The following is a 20,695-nucleotide window of genomic DNA, read 5'->3' on the forward strand; positions in this document are numbered from 1 at the left end:
AAATGTTTTCAAGTTTAAATGGCTTGCATCTAAATGGTTTGGTTTAAATGTCTTCGTAGTTCTTAAACAATTTGGTTTGGTTTTAAAGCCAAGGAACCGTACCAAACCAATTTGGGCCCATGCCTACTTAAAATGTTTGTAGTTTAGCCCAGTCAAGCCAAAATTCAATACTTATTATACTAACGATGATCACTTAGCTATTTGGCATACTTGCTTGAGTGTTAGGTATCCCTTCTATTGCGACAATTGTTATGTATGATACCATAATTCAATGAGGTGCTCAAACCTCTCCTTGACTTGCAACACTTGTCGATCATACATCTACTCGAGGCCAAGGAGACATTTGAGATCTAACCTCCCACACCAATGGTGTTGTATGTCAACCTTAGCATTGGGCGACAAGTCATGGAAGAGCAATTCGTAGTTACCACCCTCACATTAATGGGCACATAGTTCTAGATGTCATAATAGAGGTTTGTTATGGGTTAGGGTTCATAATTATGATAGTGATGATGATTGAAATGGTTAGCGATGATGGATTGATGATGAATGTAGATGGTGATGGAGATGATGAGTGTTGCGGGGTAATAGCATGATTGCGATGTGCATTGAGAAGCATTGCGGGGTGGGGGGTAGCGCTTGGAATGGCTCCACCTCTCTCCCAATGGGGGTTCAACTTGGGAGAGCGAAAGAGAGAGAGAGAGAGAGAGAGAGAGAGAGAGAGAGAGAGAGCTTCCCTCTTCTTTTCATTCATTCCCCATAAGGGGGTTAAATAGTTACAATGAGGTTAGATTCATAGGGGTGCAAGCCCCCTTTGCCGTAGGAGATGTACGGAGATTTGAGAATGACAAGTCAGGGTGAAAGAGTAAAGTGTTGATGTGCATGTGTAAATGTGCACAAGTGTAATCGTGAGTGTGAGTAGATGCCTATGTGAACACATGCACATGTGTGTGCATGTGGACAGATAAGGAGAGTTGTGAGTGAGTGATTAGTGTGAATGGCTAAGGGGGCTTGCACCCCTATGAATCTAGCCTCATTGTAACTATTTAACCCCCTTATGGGGAATGAAGGAAAAGAAGAAAGAAGTTCTCTCTCAATCTCTCTCTCTCTTGACGTCTCTCTCTTTCTCTCCCCCTCCCTTACGTTGAATCCCCTTGGGAGGGGGGCTGGAGCCATTCTTGGCACCACCCCTAATAATCACACGCACCATTACCACTCATCATTATCATTAACCATAACCCTAAACCTATAACAAGGTCATATCCAATGTCCACATGATCAATGAGGGCACGTATGAGTGCTTCAATATTACACTGTGGGAATGCCTTTTTTGGATACACATGGTGACACTAGTTTGGGGCAGCCCCTCGACCTTACGAAGGATCTTCTCTCTGTGGGGGAAAACAAAGGTCAAGTTCTTGATTTCTCTTGAACCGCGTTGGCCTCACCACTCGACCTTCCATTCACACCAAAAGAATTAATATGCTCAAAGGGATAGGTGATGTACATCTTGACGCGTAGATGGAATATCATATTATGACAATCATACCATTCTTCAAGATCTATGTGGTGTAGGTTGGTCAGCCATGTAAACACAAACTTTTTGCTAGATGTATCGTCAATGATATAAGTGTGTCATGTTATTCTCAGGAGTGTAAGTTGTGGACATTTGAATAGGTGCCAATTATGACTTGCTTGATGTCAACCTCAACACAAAGGCAAAATCCCAACATGTGAAGATCATGAAGGGCTTTGACTAACCATTTTGCCAAGAGCTTCTCATTCTAATTAGCAGACATCAATATGTTGTTGCATGGTTCTATGAGAACATTAATCCTCTACTTATCTTGCATGACCCTTCGAAACCTTTCAAGGTTGAAGCCAAATCTAATGATTATGCAATTGGCATCTTTCTTTACCAAGATAGAACCTATTGCTCTTGAGAGTAAGAAGCTTGTCTTTATTCAATGTTGATAATCGATTTAAGAAAAAGAACTTTTTTCTATCATTCATGCACAACACAAATTAATATTAAGATTAGTCAAGATACAACATTTTTTTTATGTTGATTGTGATAATAGTCATCCTCATGTTCTTGCTCCTAGTAAAAATATCTTCTTACATTTATTTGCAAGTAAGTGTGCTAAATGAGCCTAAAGCTATTATGAACCTTTCACATTTCTAAATTGTATTGGTTCATCTATTTATCAAATGTTGATCTTATTTGTCATGTTATCTAAAAGAACTTCTTAATTTTGACGACAACATAATAATCAATAGGATCTAATGGTTCACAAGCATTTATCTAATGCTTGAAATAAATATTTGAGATCGAAACAAATTCAAGCATTCAAACAAATGGTTGGATTGAATTGTGCATAATGCCACCTGGGAGGAGCATGTTCTTACATTTTAACTCTCTTGATTTTCAAGGAAGAATATGAGCAATGTTTTGGAAATAAGGAATATGTTATAGGCATAACCTACATGAAAAAATCATAAGGCTAATTCCAATGGTGTAAGTTGGATAGGATAAGTGACAATCAGTACCTCAGGACTTCAAGCAAACTTGTAAGGACTTGTGACACTTGGAATAGACACAATTGGGCTATATAAAGGGCTCTCGGTACCCCCTTCATTAGGCAATATTTAGACACTTTTGGGACTCTTGGTGAGGTAAATGTCTCTTCAAACGAATCCATTTTTTTTAAAATTCCAAGGTATAAGTTAAGGTAATCATCGCTCTGATGTGGTGATCATCACATGTCTCCATATAGCCAAGCCTTTTATATGTCCACAAGCTCGAAACTACTCATAATGACGTGTCATATGATTAGATGCACCGAAGTCAATAAACAAAACATCAACTTCTCTGCTAGTGATTGCTAAAATTGAGTTTCCCTTATGCTTCATCATGAACATTTTGCCATAGTAATCATTGTGGTGGAAGTTGGTGGTTTAGTTGATGAGTTCTCAATCCACCCTAGGAGGGTGGCTCGCCTTCTCACAATACATATATTTTTCTTTGTTTGGTGGTTTTGTCCACCATTCAAATTCCCCTTTCTTCTAGAACTTCCTCTTCCACACACACTCTAACTTTTATGTTGAGGTTGGGGCCCACGTTTTGTGAGTATCTTTCTCTATTGTCGAATCATCTGCCACATGATATTCTTTCTCTTTCATGGTTGTCATTGTTGTTGACGTGTGGTGGAGCATTTGGGTTTCAAATGTTGTGGTCTTTATGGCAAAGGGTTTTCTTTTTCCAAAAACATGGTTGGAGGTTCGAAGAATGAGAATGGTTTTTTTGTGTAACAATAATGGTCTTCAACAAACTGAACCATGATGAGATTAGGTAGTCAAGCCATCTTTTCACCATGTCTTCCTCATTTATCTACATTTGATGGAAACAAGAGCATCACACAATATTTTTATGGTGTAATTGTTGATGAACCTGCCCTTTTGTGTAATGGCATTCAATTTTGTGGGAGTTGAAGTTTGTGAGCGGTGATGTTTGTGGGAGAGATGTTCATAAGAATTTCCCATGCTTTGTTCAATGTCTTCATGTGTGTCCCAATGAGTGTATGACTAAACGTGTTACCTCCACAAATTTCTCTACACTCATGACATTGTATCAACCATGAAAACTCAAATAAATAGTGGAGATCAAGCAAAGGAGTATCATGTAATAATTGGGCAAAAGATTGCATAAGAATGCCCACAACTTGGAAGGTCAACTCCCACATCCTCATCAAGGCTCGAAACGATTGGCAATCAGGCCCTCCACAAAGAAGGGTGAAAAAAGAAAGGGGAAAGGAACAAAAATTGATGCGGAGCAAACTATTATTGTAAGGGCGCGATGGATCCCCTCCCCCCCCCCCCCCCCCCCCCCCTATGTTCAACAAAGAAGGCGGTCGGTCCCAATTGTGGTGGTTTCTAAATGGAGAAGCCTTTTTCTTTGTTACGAGGAAGTGGTTGGTCATCATGGGGTTAGAGATGAGAGAACATGATGACATGACATGACACGACACACTTAACAACCTCACACACATAAAGACAATGTGTGTGTGTGTCCCCACCTAAAATAATGTAACCCTTGGGCCCTTCTTCTCTTTCACCAACTCATTATGTACATACATACATACATACTCTCATTCATATTATGTATTAATAATATTTATCATAGCAAGTTGCAAGCAAAGGCAGGCAAAAGCTCCCCAAGAGTAGTAGTAGTAGTGGGCTTTCTTTGACAGAGTGAATACACACACACACACACACACACACAAAGAGAGACAGAGAGACAGAGGCACACACACACACACCTACACACACAGAAAACAGAGGAATTTCCTGACTCCTTTTTTTTTTTTTTTTTTTGTGTGTGCCTCTCATGGCCTCTGCCTCTGCCTCTGCTACCACCACGGTAGGGAATGTTGAAGGCCTGTGTCTTGCACTTGGATCATGCATCTTCATTGGATCTAGCTTCATCATGAAGAAGAAAGGGCTTAAAAGAGCAGGAGCTTTAGGCCTCCCAGCAGGTATTTATTGTATTCTTCTTTCTCTCTTTTTCTTTTCATCATCTCTCGACTCTTGATGAAGGTTCACCATGTTTATTGTATGTAATTGTTTTCCTCTTTTTCATTTCTTTGATTTTACATTTATGTTTGAAACGTTTTCATCACTGTTGTATGGTACATATTATTAATTTTCGTTTCTTAAACAATGTATGTACGATTTGTTTATCGTGTTTTCTGTGTCTTTTTCTATAAGGTTTTTAAACTTTTATCTATTCATTTATTATTATTTAGGGTTTTGAGTCTTTTTATATGAATTATATCAGTTTTTGTTTGATTCGTTTTATATAGATTTGTGTCTCTGCTTAATGCAGGTTCAGGAGGGCACTCTTATCTACTCGAGCCATTATGGTGGGCAGGAATGATCACAAGTAAGCGTTTTGTTTCCTCTCTTTCTTTTCTGGCTGGGAATTCTCCCCTCTCTCTTTTGGTCTTATTTTTCTTTCAGTTTTTTAAGTTGTAAAATTTCAGGATTATTCCATCTCTATCTACACCCTCTAATAAATGGTCGGGCAAATATATATATATATGATAGATAGATACATAGAGAGAGAGAGAGTTTAGGTGGAAATCATTTGTTTCTCACAAAAGAAGACTGTAACATAGCTTTTGAACGTTGTTATTTTCTCTTCTAGGTTGCTCTGTTTAGTTATAGTGGCTTTTATTCTTGTGAATAGAAAATTATTGTGATTTTGTTTCTTGGGCTTGTCCAGTGATAACCGGAGAGATTGCCAATTTTGCGGCATATGCATTTGCGCCTGCTGTTTTAGTAACCCCTCTTGGTGCTGGGAGTATAATAATCAGGTAAAAATCCATTATGTATTTGCAATACAAATAAAATTAATGAATATGCAATGTGAGCAATTTAATAGATTGCAGTGTCACAGTCAAAGATGCATATATCTTAATACACTGCTCCCAAAACTTGGCTCATCTGATCTAATATAAACTCTTTTCGTCGTATAGGAACTAAAATTACGCTAATGCACATGGAAAAAAAATAAAAATAAAATTGCACAATTGTATTTTAAGTTACAATATTGTAATTTCTTCGTGCAGTGCAGTTCTTGCCCATGTTGTTTTGGGAGAGAAGCTCCATGCCCTTGGAATCTTGGGTTGCCTTTTGTCTGTGGTTGGTGCTGTGATAATGGCAATGCATTCTCCGAGTGAACCTACTATCTCTTCTGTTAAAGAGATTTGGGAACTTGCAACTCAACCAGGTACTGCCAAAATATAAAAGAATGCTATTGTTTTGGGCAGGGGTGAGGAATCCTAGATATATGTATCTTGTTTTGAGTATTTACTAGAATACTCCTAAGTTTCCAAAGTTCAGTATAATGAACACATTAGTAGTCAATTTCCTTCTAAATAGAGGTATTCTAGTACTTTCAAGAAATTATCTAAATCAAGTTTGGTTTTTTTGGTAAATACCAAAAAATTAGGCGTGGGGTATTCTGTTTATTCTTTTTTTTAATGCTTACAGGGATTATGTTTTTCTTAGGTTGTGTTATTTTATTCTTCTTATTTGTTCTTTTGCTTGCAGTTTTTTTGACATACACAATTTCAGTATTTGCCCTTGCACTAGTGTTCATCATCTTTGTTGTACCTTACTATGGGCAAACACATGTGCTCGTGTGTATTACTGTTTGTTCTCTTGCAGGTTCCCTCACGGTATGTTGGAAAATCTTTAACCTGTTCCAAATATTAGTTTTTTCCTAAAACATTACTCAGAAAACACTTTTTACATAGCTTACCTTGTTTTTCTTTGTTTCAAAACTATTATATGCTTAGTGTCCAAACACTTGATTATTATGCTATAGGTAATGAGTGTGAGGGCACTTGGCATTGCAATCCGATTGACTCTAGAAGGAGAGAATCAAATTTTCTATCCATATACGTGGGTGTTCTTGGCCATGGTAGTTGTGTGCGGATTAACACAAATGAACTACTTGAATAAGGTGCATTCTTTGTGAAATTGAAAGTGTTGAGGCTGTGAAGTTTTCATATATATTTATATATTAATGGGATAATATGGTGGCGATGGTATACATTTCAAAATGCACTGAAGGATACTTTGCAGTGATCTCAGGCTCTTGATATATTCGATACGGCGGTAGTATCCCTTATATACTACGTGATGTTTACATCATTCACGATATTTGCGAGTGTTATTTTGTACAAGGTATGAACCTATATCCCTTTTGTTTTCATGATAAAGGTGAACAAGGAATTATTTATGTCCATCAAGCAAAGTCGTGCTAGATATATGGTTACAATCAATTGTCAACATGTTTGGACACAGCCAATAAGTCAAGGGAGGTTAGAAATTTGTAGAAAGTTCAGCAAAGAGTTTAGAAACTTTTTGAAAATGTTAAAAATTCTAGAATATGTTTAGAAACTGCAGAAGGTCAATGCTCGACAAAGGTTAAAATAGTTATGGAAAGTCAAAGAGGCTTTTAGAATTTCGTATCTCCAGCCTTAATATTTGACTCTGTATCAAGGTTATTAATGTAAAAAGCAGTATTTTCCAACATAATTGTAAGTGTATAATTGTGGGCTTCAGACATGGTATGATCAATCTGCTGCAAGTATCGTCTCAGAAGTGTGTGGTTTTTTTATTATCTTATCGGGAATGATTCTGTTGCTTGCGACAAAGAATCTCGGGGAATATGATCCCTTCGAGATAAGTAAGTCTAAGATGAACTAATTTTGTCTTTTCCTTCTTCCATAAGGTTTTCTTTCATTTTTTCATGTCAGCAAGAAAGCTGCTCGAAGGTTGACTAATATATCTCTATGTGTAAACACAGGTTTGTACTTTTCTTTTTCTCCATCTCTATCTGCTCAACTTATCAGAGGAGACTTGAGCCATCTCGAATACACAATTAAATAAGTGTCTCAGCCACTTCACGAAATCGGCGAAAATCTAAGAATCAAGACTAAGTTCTATCTACTTGTTCGATTTGAATCATCTCTTAAGCAAAGGGTGTGGGATTTGACGAGAACAAAGTATTAGTACGAAACTGGGTGATCTTTGACCAATCTGGCTAAAATTCAATGTGAACTCACTTCTCGATCGCCCTCTCTCTGAAGATAAATTTTCCAAGGGAAAGCTTATTTTCAGCCCCATTCTTCTATTGTGAGCAAGGAAGTGTTATCAAATATTTTCACTTGATTTTCAACTTCCAACAATCCTCAGCTGTTGTTTACCATTTCATCAACATTCCAAATCAATCAATACATTCATATTTGTAAAGCAATTTTTTTTGAAATTTGTGGCCGAGGTCATTTCATCCTATGATTTATTGAGCCCTTTCTAACAATTTATTCTCCATTAACATATTGTGAGATAATCCACTGTTTGCATCAACCAATTACCATTGAGATAATCCACATTTTCTAATAAATATATTTAAAAAATTGCTCTTATATCCAGCACCATCGACGATTCCATCATGGAACATGAAACTGAAAATAAAAGGGGTGTATTTATTGTATGTATATGGTCTCACCGATTTGGCACTTGCTCTTGCAATTAGAACATGTTAAATGGGTCACACAAGCACAAAGGTAGGTACATCTTGTAATTTCGAAAATATTACATAATTGAGGGTACTAAAAGGTGACAACTCATTTCTTTACTACTTACATCTTTTTGTAAGGCCATCTTATTCACGTAGTAGTGTTTGGATGGCTCACTCATATAGACTTATAATGCTATCTCAAACATTATGTTTAACTAAAGACTTCCATATTTGTGTTTCTCACACCAACACGAGTTCTAACAACATCATTTTATAGTTTGATTTACCTACCTACTTGCATGGAGTCTTGTCTTTCATTATGGGCTAGCTAAAGGGTATCTTGTCAACAAATCGAGATGGAGTCTACCTAATCAATCAAATAGGCCATTTGCAAACTCCTTGATTCATAACAACTATAAATCGTTCAGCTAATGGCAACTTGGGCTAGTCATCACAAACAAATTGCTAAAAATTTCCAATAATTAGGTTGACCCCATTGAGTGCATTTGTTGTATCTCGAAAGACACTCATGTATTATCATATCTGGAAGAATATGTAAATGTGGCCTTTGGTTGAGCACCTTTAAATCTTGCATAGAGTGAAAGATGAGACATTCATCATTGTAGCTACTTCTTGAATATCAAAAGAACTCAATTCTTGTGTTTGACATAATTTTATTAAAGCACTACTCATCACCCTCACCCATATATTAAGTTGTGATGATAATGAATAGAATGTGTGCTAGCAAGAAAAGGTTATTTATGTACATATGTTGCCATTAATTATATAATAGATGATTGCTTGACACTAAGACGACTTAGATGTTTCTTATCTAGGATAAATCTATTTAATTAGGACAAAAGTATTTCTTAATTGGTGTAGTTATTAGGTGTGTGTAAATGTTAGTTTAACTCAATAAGCCCTCACGACTTCCATGATTGCATGGAGTAGAGAGGTAAGTGCTTTTATATATATCAACCATGACATGGTCTTTGCCATTGGGGGGGTGATGCCCCCAATCCCTTGGTTAGCCCATTGTGAGCAAGGTGATCCCTCAAGACTCAATATGTTAGGGGCATGACCATATAATATCCCGTGGCGAGAATTTACCGTAGTATGCTATACACGTGGATAAGTGTGAGGGCTAAACGAGAGTGTAAAGAAGGGGATGATTACTTTTAATCCTCGGGATTGAGACAACCCATTAGGCCAAGTGTGAACTTGCCTGGGGGCCTTGGGTATCACTATAAATAAGAGGCCTAGCTACCCTCATTTCATCATCTTTTGACTATGTCGAGACTTTGTTCTTGTGGTGGGTCAACTCTTGTCGCGAGCGCACCAGCACGAGGTACGACTCGACGCCATGACGGTGGTATGAGACACCGATTGAGGCTCGAGTCCATCTTGATCCCTTTGCTCGGGGGTGGTCAGGTGGATCGGCACCCTTCTTTCTCTCTCTCCTTTCTATCTAGAGTTATCGTTTATCCTTATACTTTGCTTACATTAGTACATATCTCTAAAAGTTGGTTTCAAAGATCATGTTCTAATGTTTCTTTTGTTGTTTTTTGTCTTCTTGATTGATGGTGATCGATCAATGTGCGGTCGGCCTTGATCTAGACAACGATTAACAAAGGAACTTCGGTAATCTTTCTTGTTTTTTTTTTCTATTTTTTTTTCTTCCATCTAATCATGTATATAGTCTATATGTAATTTTTTTCATTAATTCAATGATGTTATAGTGGTAATTAATTGGTTGTATAAAACGTTTACATATGTGTATGAGGTCAATACCTCATTTGACATATATTGAATATGTGATTAATGTCGTATGCGCACGAGGTTAATACCTCAATTGTATATTACGCTCACATACATATGTTACGTATGTGTATGAGGTCAATACCTCAATTTCGTTGTAAATGATATGCGTTTGGTCTCGTATGCGTAAGAGGTCAATACCTCAATTGTGTATCACGATGAACCCTTATTTTTGGATGTTTCGTGTGCGTAGAAGGTATATGCCTCGATTACGTATCTCGATTACATCATTTCAGGCTATTTGAAATAACGATTTGTTTAATATATGCATTACATATTGGATTGTATATATGTGATAATATATACATATGTGTATATAAGTTATTATGCGATTTTAATATCGAATGTTTTCCTTTTTGGGGAAAGGATTTTGGTGGCTGTCCTCACATTTTTGTGAGAATGGCGTTGTCACCATCCCTTTTTTCAACAATTTTTTATTGTTCACATCCCCGTTGGTGACTTCGATTTTATTGCGTAAAGAAATGCCTATAGCCACAATGATGTTGAGAACGTAGGGCTTGACCCACTTGATGTGAGGTCGCTCTTATGACACACATATCCAACATCCCTCCCTCATTACATGGATAAGATGCCACCATGAGATCATTCTTACGAAAGGCATTCATAATGACGTAACCATGTGATGGGCCACATGGGCCTACTACGAAAAGAGGGCTCATTTGGCTTGACCATTAGGTTGCACTTTGGTGTATGCCATCGTAATTATGAGACTTGAGGTTAGGTAACTTACCAACAAAGTTTGTGGTAAACGAGGGGGAAATAAGGACTCTTGACATTTATGTTTCTTTTAAAAAAACATATATGGGCAAATGCCTCGAATATCTCTTATACTCATTAAATATTAAACATTCAAGAAGAGCAACCTACATGGTTGGCTCAAGTGTTTAATGCATTTGTTCTCGAGGTCTCGAGTTTAAATATGACCAAGACCATACAACATCGTTGCTACATATGACTATAACACATATTTAGACTTGAGGTCTAAGTGCACTTCGGGGCCCTCGTAATGGGACTTAAAAAGCCAAAATCGATATAGAGATAAGGGAAAGACATTAATTTGTCACCCCCATGGTTTTTCAAACACCTTTGTGTTACCATAGTAACCTGATCTTGAACCTCATCTCATACGTCTAGAAGGGTATTGACGTGAGATCATGATATCGATTAATGTTTGCCCATGATATGTTTACATCACGACATGATGTTATGACTATTTGTCTGACCTTATCCTATTTCTTTGCCAGAAGTAATCATTCAATGGCTCAAAATAACGACCCGATTTCATACGCTCAAGCGGAAGGAACTCAAGGAAATCCTCTTGGACAAATGTCCATTGAGATGTATTTTTCACAAATAACCCAATACCTTAGTTTCACCACTCAACAGATGACCGAACTTCGGCAATCTCAAAGTGCTCTCGAGGCACGTGTCATTAGTTTACAACGTGAGACTAATAGACCTGATGAGCGACATGGTGAACCATCGTTTGTCGTTAAGCGATTTATGGGAGAAAAAAAAGAAAGAACCGAAGAAGCAATCTACACGTGGCTGGGCCGATGGGAGTCTCATTTTGAGCTCTATCCCATGCCAAATAGTACGAAGATTGCATATGTCGGCCAAGAACTAGGGGGTAAGGCTGCCGCCTGGTGGCGTGAGCTCCAAACATTGGGGAAATTGCCCAATACCTAGACATATTTAGTCAGAGTTTTCAAGGGCCAATTTTTGCAACCTCCCTCTCGAACCAAGGCAACCCAAGCTTTAATGAACCTCTCTAGCGGGAAATTTTCTTCGCTAGAAGACTATGTCCACCATGCTAGAACCGAAATCCAAAAATTGGGTCTAGAAGGGGACAATTGGTTAATAGCTTATTTTGTCAATGGCATCCCCAATTCGGACTATCACTGGATAGTGCACGATAAGGATCCAAAATCCTTCGAAGAGGCTATTCAAATAGTTCTTCGCTATCAACACACTTCGAAGAAGGACCACAACAAACCCAACGAAGCGTCCGAGACTAAGCAGTTGCAATTCGCTAGGAAAAGCAAGACACCCAACGAATTCATGGATCGCGATTGTAAGCGACAACATCCTTTTTGCGTATTCTACAAAAAGAAGGTTCATACAAAAGAACAATGTCGAAAGCTCCAACGGAAAGAGCCCGACAGCAAAGCTAAAGCTGCACACCACAAAGGTCAAATTCCTAATGTCCTTTAGTTCTATACACATCATTTAAATAATTGTCAATGTTCTTTCCCTCACTATCGATTGGGTCCCAATGATTTACTACGTGCAAACGGGTATATCAATGGATCTCCCGTACAATTTTTATTTGATTCGGGAAGCTCACACAACTTTGTTAATACTTGTTTGGCTCAGATATGGGGAATCCAACCCACCGTAAGTGATCACACCTATACGGTGCACTTGGTTGATGGAAGAGTACAATACATCAACGGGGCGATTCATTCATTGGGAATTTCAATTGGCACTTATATAGAGGAAGTAGACTTCCATGTAATGAATCTTTGTACCACTGATGTAATACTGGCTTATCCCTAGTTCTATAATAAAAGCTCTTCTTTATCTATTGATTGGGTTCATCATTCAATAACATTTGTACTGAATGATTGTACTCATTTTATTCAATGCGTAAAAAAACAATCCCTCTCGATTGTTTCCTCTCCATCAATATCTGAGTTGTCTTGTTCTACTCTATTTTATTGTGTACTTGATCTGGACATTCACATTTACAATATCCATGATGTCTTGGTTCAATTAACATGTTTTTAGCAACAACAACTTGATGAAATCTTAAATGATTTTCGTGATGTTTTTCCGAGTGAACTACGAGATGGGTTACCTCCTAAACGTAATATAGACCATCGTATAGATATTGTACCTGGCGTTGCACCAATAAGTATACCTCCTTATTGCTTAAGTCGATCCGAAGAGGATGAGGTATCTAAACAACTCAAGGACTATTTACGAATGGGTTATATATGTTATAGTAAATCTCAATGGGGTGCACCAATTCTCTTGGTTAAGAAGAAAGAGGGCACATGGCGTATGTGTATTAATTACCGACACTTGAATAAAGTGACGATCAAGAATTCGTATCCATTGCCTCGGGTTGACAATCTAATTGACCGTCTTTAGGGAGCTCGATATTTTATGAAACTTGATCTCCGTACTGGCTACCATCAACTTTGTATAAGTGAGGACGATGTTCCTACAACGACATTTCGTACGCGCTATGGCCATTATAAGTTTTTGGTTATGCCTTTTGGTTTGATCAATGCTCTGGCTATATTTCAACAAGAAATGAATGACATTTTCTGAGAACAACTTGGAAAATTTGTTGTTATTTTCTTGGATAATATTTTAGTTTATAGTCGTACATTACAAGAACATGCTAAACATGTCTGCTTTGTTTTACAAACATTGCTTGACAAACAGTTTTATGCGAAGATCTCAAAATGTGAGTTCTTCAAGAAATCAATTACCGAACGAGGAGTTGAAATTGATCCTTCTCGCATCGAGAAAATCAAGCTTTGGCCCACTCTTCAGAATATTCGAGAAGTTCGATCATTCCTTGGTTTTGTCGGGTTTTTGCGAAAATCTCTTCGTAATTACTCCCAATTGACGATGCCGTTTACTGATCTTCTAAAAGGTCAAACGCGTAAGTCTACAAAACCTATTGTCTGGAATGCTACATTAGACCTCGCCTTTAAGGAACTCAAGGACCTGGTATGCAAGGCTACTTGACTTCTTTTACCTGATCCTTCAAAACCTTTTGAGCTTGAAACCGATGCAAGCGATTATGCTATAGGTGTTGTCTTATATCAAGATGGTAAACCAATAACATTCGAGAGTAAGAAACTTGATTCTGCTTAATATCAGTATACCGTTCAGGAAAAGGAGTTATTTGCAGTTATACATGCACTCAAAACATGTCACCATTATCTTTATGGATATTGCTTTGTGGCAACTACGAACCATGAGTCCTTGAAATATTTTTGTGACCAACAAGACCTGAAAGGTCGTAAGGCATGATGGGCTGATCTCATCCAGGACTTTGATTTTTCCATACGATATCGTAAAGGTTCCATGAACACTGTCGCTGATGCACTAAGTAAGTTGCATCCGTGAAGTTAACATGCTTAACTTCACTGAAATAACATTAGATCTTTATGATCACCTTCGAGGAAAGTATCCTGATGACAATTATTTTGCGAAATATTGGGCAAGAGTTGAGTCTGGAACAGACACCACCACATCCTCGAAGGAATACTTCCACATTGCTAACGGTCTAGTCTATCGTAATGGGAAGGTTTGTGTTCCAGATTTGCCTGAGGTCAAAAAGAGAATTCTTTTTTAATGCCATGATGCACCCTCAACAAGGCACCTTGGAATACATCGTACACTCGTTCTCATCTCCACTCAATTCTATTGGCCTAAGATGCGCCCTGACATACATAACTATGTGACTAAATGTCACCAATGTCGGGTTAACAAAGCTGAGCGACTTAAAGCCGCAGGGCTTTTACATCCCTTGGACATTCCCAATAATAGGTGGGAAAGTATATCCATGGATTTTATTGTTAGCCTTCCTCACACCCAAAAAGGCCATGATGCCATCTGGGTTGTGGTTGATATACTAACTAAAATGGCTAGATTTATTGCTACTAAAACCACGGTAACAGCTCCTGAATTGGCTTACCAATTCGTTGACGAGTTATTTCATTTTTATGGGTTACCGATGGATATCGTGAGTGATCGAGATCCAAAGTTTACTAGTGACTTCTGGACGCAAGTCTTTAAGAAATTAGAAACTACATTAAGCATGAGCTCCACGAAGCATCCTCAATCCGATGGACAGACAGAATGAGTAAATCAAATTATTGAGGACATGCTTCGAGCACACGTTGGTGCAAAACCAACAAAATGGGAACGTTATCTCCCAATTTTGGAGTTTGCTTATAACAGCTCTAAGCATATGTCGACGGGATATATAGTCCTTTTATGTTGATGTATGGTTTTTAGCCAGGAGCCCCGATTGATGTTAATATTCATCATGATGAGTTGCGAAGTACGCAAAACTTTCTTCGAGATATGCAAGATATGTTGCATATTGCACGAGATAATATAAAAACAGCTCAAGATAGAGCACGTTTTTATGCCTATCATCATAGGCAACCTCGTGTATTCAACCCTGGACAGAAGGTATTTTTATGTGTACCTCACAATTCTAAGACATTGTCTAAGGGTAAGTGCGCTAAGTTAGCCCCACGGTTTTGTGGACCTTTTACAGTTGTCAAACGCATTAGGTCATCAGTCTACCGTCTCACTCTTCCCGATGGTGTTGAAATTCATCTAGTTTTTCATGTGAGTCGTCTAAAAGAACTTCTAGGTTCTGGCGAAAATACAGTTACAACTGAATCTCTGGTTACTTCTGAAGAATTATCTTCTAAATCACATGTATTAGAAAGAATTCTCGATGCTAAAACAAAAAAATTACGTACTAAAGAAATCCGAGAATTTAAAATAAAATGGATGGATAAATCAATAAAAGATGCCACATGGGAAATGCAAAAATTCTCTCAGAACTAACTTCCCTAACTTTTCATTGCAAGAGTGCAATGTTTTAAAGAGGGGGAGTATGTTATGGGCATGACCATATAATATCTCGTGGTGAGAATTTACCGTAGTATTCTATACACGTGGATAAGTGTGAGGGTTAAACGAGAGTGTAAAGAAGGGGATGATTACTTTTAATCCTCGGGATTGAGACAACCTATTAGGCCAAGTGTGAACTTGCCTGGGGGCCTTGGGTATCGCTATAAATAAGAGGCCTAACTACCCTCATTTCATCATGTTTTGACTATGTTGAGACTTTGTTCTTGTGGTGGGTCAACTCTTGTAGCGAGCACACTAGCACGAGGTACAACTCGATGCCATGGCAGTGGTATGAGACACCGATCGAGGCTCGAGTCCGTCTCGATCCCTTCGCTCGGGGGTGGTCGGGTGGATCGACACCCTTCTTTCTCTCTCTCCTTTCTATTTAGATCTATCGTTTATCCTTATCTTTTCTTACATTAGTACATATCTCTAACACAATATGACCCTTGGAAGTGCAACACTCCAAGGTATGAATCGTGTTGAGCCCTTTGGGGAAAGTCGATTAATTGGTGGCATTGGGTCAAGACACAAGGGCGAGCCTTGCTTGGCTTGGCTTGGCATAGGGTTAAAGATCATGGTGGGTTAAATGTAATGTGCTAGTTTATAGGATGAAGAAAGATAAGATCCATAATTGCAATTCAGATACTGTACATACATGTAATGTAACATATCATTCAAATACATATTCCTGGATTTGAGTTCCCCTTTTCAGAACTCAGATACTACATACATACATTTGTATATATATGTACATATTCAGTGGTTTCTCATGATTTTGATTGAATATCCATCCATCCATCCATCCATCCATCCCTGGGCCTGGGTTCGAATTCTTCCTCTCGCTACAAAGGAGTGAATGCCAAGGGAGACTATGGATTACAGATATGTATGTATGTATGTATGGCCAGCAGGGGAAAATGTTTCTGAATCCAAACCCTGCTGTAGCCTGTAGCCTGTAGCCTGTAAGTATGTATGTATGTACATATACACACACACCTCTGTTTATTTCTGCCCGACGAACTCTCTCTATCTTTGCTGACGTTGCTGCCATATTTTCCATCAAAAAGCTCAGCTTTCCAATAATGAAAGTATATATGTAAGCAGTGTTTCTGCCCACATTGGGTCACAGAGAAAACTCCATTTCAACAAGGATTTTGATGGAAAAGTTACAAATGGAGAGAGCAAAGACGAAGAAGAAGAAACTAAAGAAGATGAATCACCGAAGAGAAAAAGTACTCTTCATAACAATCTTAAAATGATTCATTTCGAGTATGTTTTGTGCCAAGAAGAATTTGAAGGAAAGTTTGCAAAGGAAGAGAGCAAAAAAGAGAAAGAGGGAAAAGGCTGTCATGATCATAATTTCACAACGATTCAAGTAAAAGATGTGTTGTTTCGGCAAGAAGTGAAAGGAAAGTTTGAAAAGGAAGATGGCAAAGAATGAGAAAGGAATCAAAATGAGGCGAAGGTCATAAACATGACTAATTGTAGTGGTCCAAGAACCATTGACTTAAAAGTTGCTTTGCATTCTTTGGAAGAAGGCGTTTGGCCCCAGTCCACATTCGAAGAGGTTGCACGAATATCTCTTTGTCAATGCACCAAAGACAGAAATAAAGCCTATGCATCCCGATTGTATGCAGTGTTGCATCGCGCTGGGCTGGATGTACATAAATCACTAGGAAACTATCTTGTCCCAATGCTAGTGGAAGTTGGACGCATATGTGATGCTCAAGTGGTCTTTGATAGGTTGGTCTATCGTAATGACTGGTCTTGGAATGCCCTTATCTCAGGTTATGTCAAGTGTTTGAAACTACACCATGCTTTCTCTCTCTATGAAAAAATGCAAAAGGAATCAACAGTACACCCTAATGAGCATACATTCCTTCCCCTTCTAAAAGCTTGTGCAAACTCAAAAGATCTAGAGAAGGGCATCAAAATCCATGATGCAATTGGTAGAGTAGAACGGTTTAAGAGAAATATTTTCTTAGGCACTACCTTGATTGATATGTACATGAAATGTGGTTCACTTTCCAAAGCACAGAAAATGTTTGATACTCTTCCAAAGAGAGATATTGTGTCTTGGAACGCACTGGTCATGGGGTATGCTGATCATGGGCATGGTGAGGAGGCATTAAAATGCTTCGAAGACATGGAACATGAAGGATTCTGTCCGAACAACACTACATTTGTTGGAATCTTGAAGGCTTGTGGAAGCATTGTAGCGATCAATAAGGGCCACGAGATTCATGCTCAAATAGATCAAAATGGATTGTTGGAAAAAGATATAGTTGTTGGCAATGCATTGATAGATATGTATGTGAAATGTGGTAGCATGAATAAAGCTGAAGAGGTATTTTCCAAGCTTCCATTTCGAGATGTGGTTGCTTGGACCACATTGATTGCAGGGTATTCTGAACATGGCCAAGGTGAGAAAGCACTTGATTGCTTTGAGCACATGCAAATTGAAGGTGTTTCGCCTGATGCTATTGCATTTGTTTGTAGCTTGAAAGCTTGTAGTGATATAGGAGCTATTGATAAGGGCCAACAAATGCATGTGGAAATTGAAAGGAAGGGGATGTTGACTACAATTGATTTCATTGGTAGGACCTTGGTTGATATGTATGCCAAATGTGGCTTGGTTCAGAAAGCACAAGAAGTGTTTGATAGGCTGCCTGTTCATGATGTAGTTTCTTGGACTGCCCTTATTGGTGGCTATATTGAATATGGACATGGTTTGAACGCGCTTAAGGCGTTTGAGCTAATGCAATTTGAAGCTATTTCCCCTGATGCAGTTACATTTGTTTGTGCCTTAAAATCATGTGCTGGCATGAGAACTGTAGTAAAGGGCCAAGAAATACATGTGGAAGTAGAAAGAATGGGAATGTTGGAAAGCAACCTTATTCTTGGAAATGCCTTAGTCGACATGTATGCTAAGTGTGGACTAATGGATCTAGCACAAGAGGTGTTTGATGAGCTTCTTGATCGAGACATAGTGACTTGGAATGCATTGATCACTGGATATGTAGAACATGGGTATGAAGAGGAAGCAATAAACTGTTTTGATGAGATGGGGCTTGATCACATCTCTCCAAATTCCACCACATTCATATACACCTTGAAAGCATGTGGCAATATAGGAGCCATAGAGAAAGGTGAAGAGATACATACTGAGGTTGAAAGACAAGGGTTGCTTGAACAAGACCTCATTGTTGGAAGTACCTTGGTGGACATGTATGCTAAATGTGGCTCCCTTCTGAAGGCACGACAAGTGTTCGATTTGCTTCCAATACATGATGTTGTATCATGGAACCTATTGATTTCTGGATACACTGAGTATGAGCATGGTGAAGAAGCATTGCGATGTTTCGAGCAAATGAAAGTAAAAGGTGTCTCCCCCGATGCTGTGACATTTGTTTGTAGTTTGAAAGCATGTGGAAGCACTGGCGCTATGGAAAAAGGTGGAGAAATTCATAGTGAGATTGAAAGACAAGGGTTGATTGAAACAAATCTAGTTATCAGTAACACATTGATTGATATGTACTCGAAATGTGGTTTGCTTGCAAAAGCTCGAGGAGTATTTGACCTTCTTCCAGTTAGAGATGTGATCTCTTGGACGGCACTGATGGCTGGACATGCACAAATAGGAGAGTGTGAGTATGTAATCCATATGTTCGAACAAATGTTAAGAGGTGGTGTCAAACCAAATCCAGTTACTTTTATTGTACTTTTATGTGCCTGTAGTCGTAGAGGTTTGTTCACGAAAAGTCAATCATATTTCGAGGCGATGAATGAGGAATATGGTATTTTTCCTGCCCGTCAACACCATAGTTGCATGGTGGATCTCTTTGGACGAGTCGGTGAATTAGACACTGCTATAGCAATGATTCAAAAATCACCATATTGCCCTAATCTTGTGATGTGGCATAGTGTGTTAAATGCTTGCAAGAAGTGGGGAAATGTTAGGTGTGGACAACATGCCTTTGAGTGTGCAACATTGGAAACTAAATATTCTAGTAGAAACGGTTAGACCAAATATCTGAAGCCTAAGGTATAATTTCCTTAGGGGGAAAATTGAAAAGGATTTGTTTTCATCTACAAACCTTTAAAAACTAAACAAAAGTGAAGTTGTATAGCATGTCTTACATAAAAATTCAAGAAATAGATGTCCCCTCCAAGTCTTACTGGGTACGTACGTAAAAAGTGTATGCATATGGAACAAGAAGATTTATCACATATTGTTTATTACATTAAAGACAAACAATGACAGACATTGGATTGAAACTTCTCCATAATTAATTGGAGCGTGATTATCCCATAGACTTTTAAGCAGAAGCAAAAACAGTTCAACTTGCCAATTACTTATCAACCCCCCAAGTTGTATTCTACCGAATTGAACATTCAGAACCTATGTACACCAATGATAATTCGAAGTGTTTGTCATCATCAAGTACTTATGCAATACAGGTTTCAGTAATACTACAGTCACATAAAACTTGGGGAGCCTCGTATCTAGGCTTACGAAAAGTAAGTTCATGAATACTTGGTATTAGTTGCCTACATTACTTGCACTCTTGAAGCGCTCACATTTTCAGCTACATTCCTTTGGCATCCTATACTGAGCTATATGGACACTGAACTAAAGGCAATGAGCTTCTGCTCCATATTGGTTATTTAGATCATCCCTACTAGCGCCCCCTTTAGGTTGATCACTTCTCTCATAACATTGGTGGGGGCATATTTATGCAGGCTTCATTTTTAATGTTTCTACTCTGACATACATATACTCTTTGTGGAGTTTTACCTCACTGTTGAGGTTTCCAAGCATTAATAGAATGCATTAAAAATATTGCATATGAATTGGAGAACAGAGGGTAAGGACCATAAGTAATCCCTTTTGTGATATCATGGTTGCAAATCTCCTTAAATAGTTTTCTGAGCCTGTTTTGTACAATAAAATGACAGTAATTGCGTAGAACCATAGTTGCAAATCTCCTTCAATAATTTTCCTAGTCTAATTGTACAAATAAATGATAGTATTTGCATTGAACCAAGACTTCTTCAACCTCTGCAATTGTGACTCCATTCTAC

General features: G+C 38.3%; 2 protein-coding genes across 2 annotated transcripts; both read left to right on the forward strand.

Annotated features, from left to right (window-relative positions):
* Window positions 1-4,372: 4,372 nt before the first annotated feature.
* LOC147866226 (putative magnesium transporter NIPA3) lies at window positions 4,373-7,938 on the forward strand. The gene is made up of 9 exons (XM_087316597.1): window positions 4,373-4,535; window positions 4,886-4,942; window positions 5,285-5,375; window positions 5,631-5,791; window positions 6,115-6,242; window positions 6,392-6,529; window positions 6,661-6,753; window positions 7,135-7,258; window positions 7,379-7,938. The coding sequence occupies exons 1-9, from the start codon at window positions 4,388-4,390 to the stop codon at window positions 7,459-7,461; spliced, it is 1,023 nt and encodes a 340-aa protein (XP_087172723.1). The 5' UTR covers window positions 4,373-4,387; the 3' UTR covers window positions 7,462-7,938.
* An 8,927-nt stretch (window positions 7,939-16,865) lies between these two features.
* Window positions 16,866-20,510, forward strand: LOC147866227 (putative pentatricopeptide repeat-containing protein At3g47840). Its single transcript, XM_087316598.1, has 2 exons — window positions 16,866-16,996; window positions 17,038-20,510. The coding sequence occupies exon 2, from the start codon at window positions 17,085-17,087 to the stop codon at window positions 19,632-19,634; it is 2,550 nt and encodes an 849-aa protein (XP_087172724.1). The 5' UTR covers window positions 16,866-16,996; window positions 17,038-17,084; the 3' UTR covers window positions 19,635-20,510.
* Window positions 20,511-20,695: the final 185 nt, after the last annotated feature.

The sequence above is a fragment of the Azolla caroliniana genome, unplaced genomic scaffold (assembly GCF_043228905.1).
Source record: "Azolla caroliniana isolate FFs.n. ecotype wild unplaced genomic scaffold, voAzoCaro1.0.p SCAF_3, whole genome shotgun sequence".
In the NCBI taxonomy this organism is placed as follows: domain Eukaryota; kingdom Viridiplantae; phylum Streptophyta; class Polypodiopsida; order Salviniales; family Salviniaceae; genus Azolla; species Azolla caroliniana.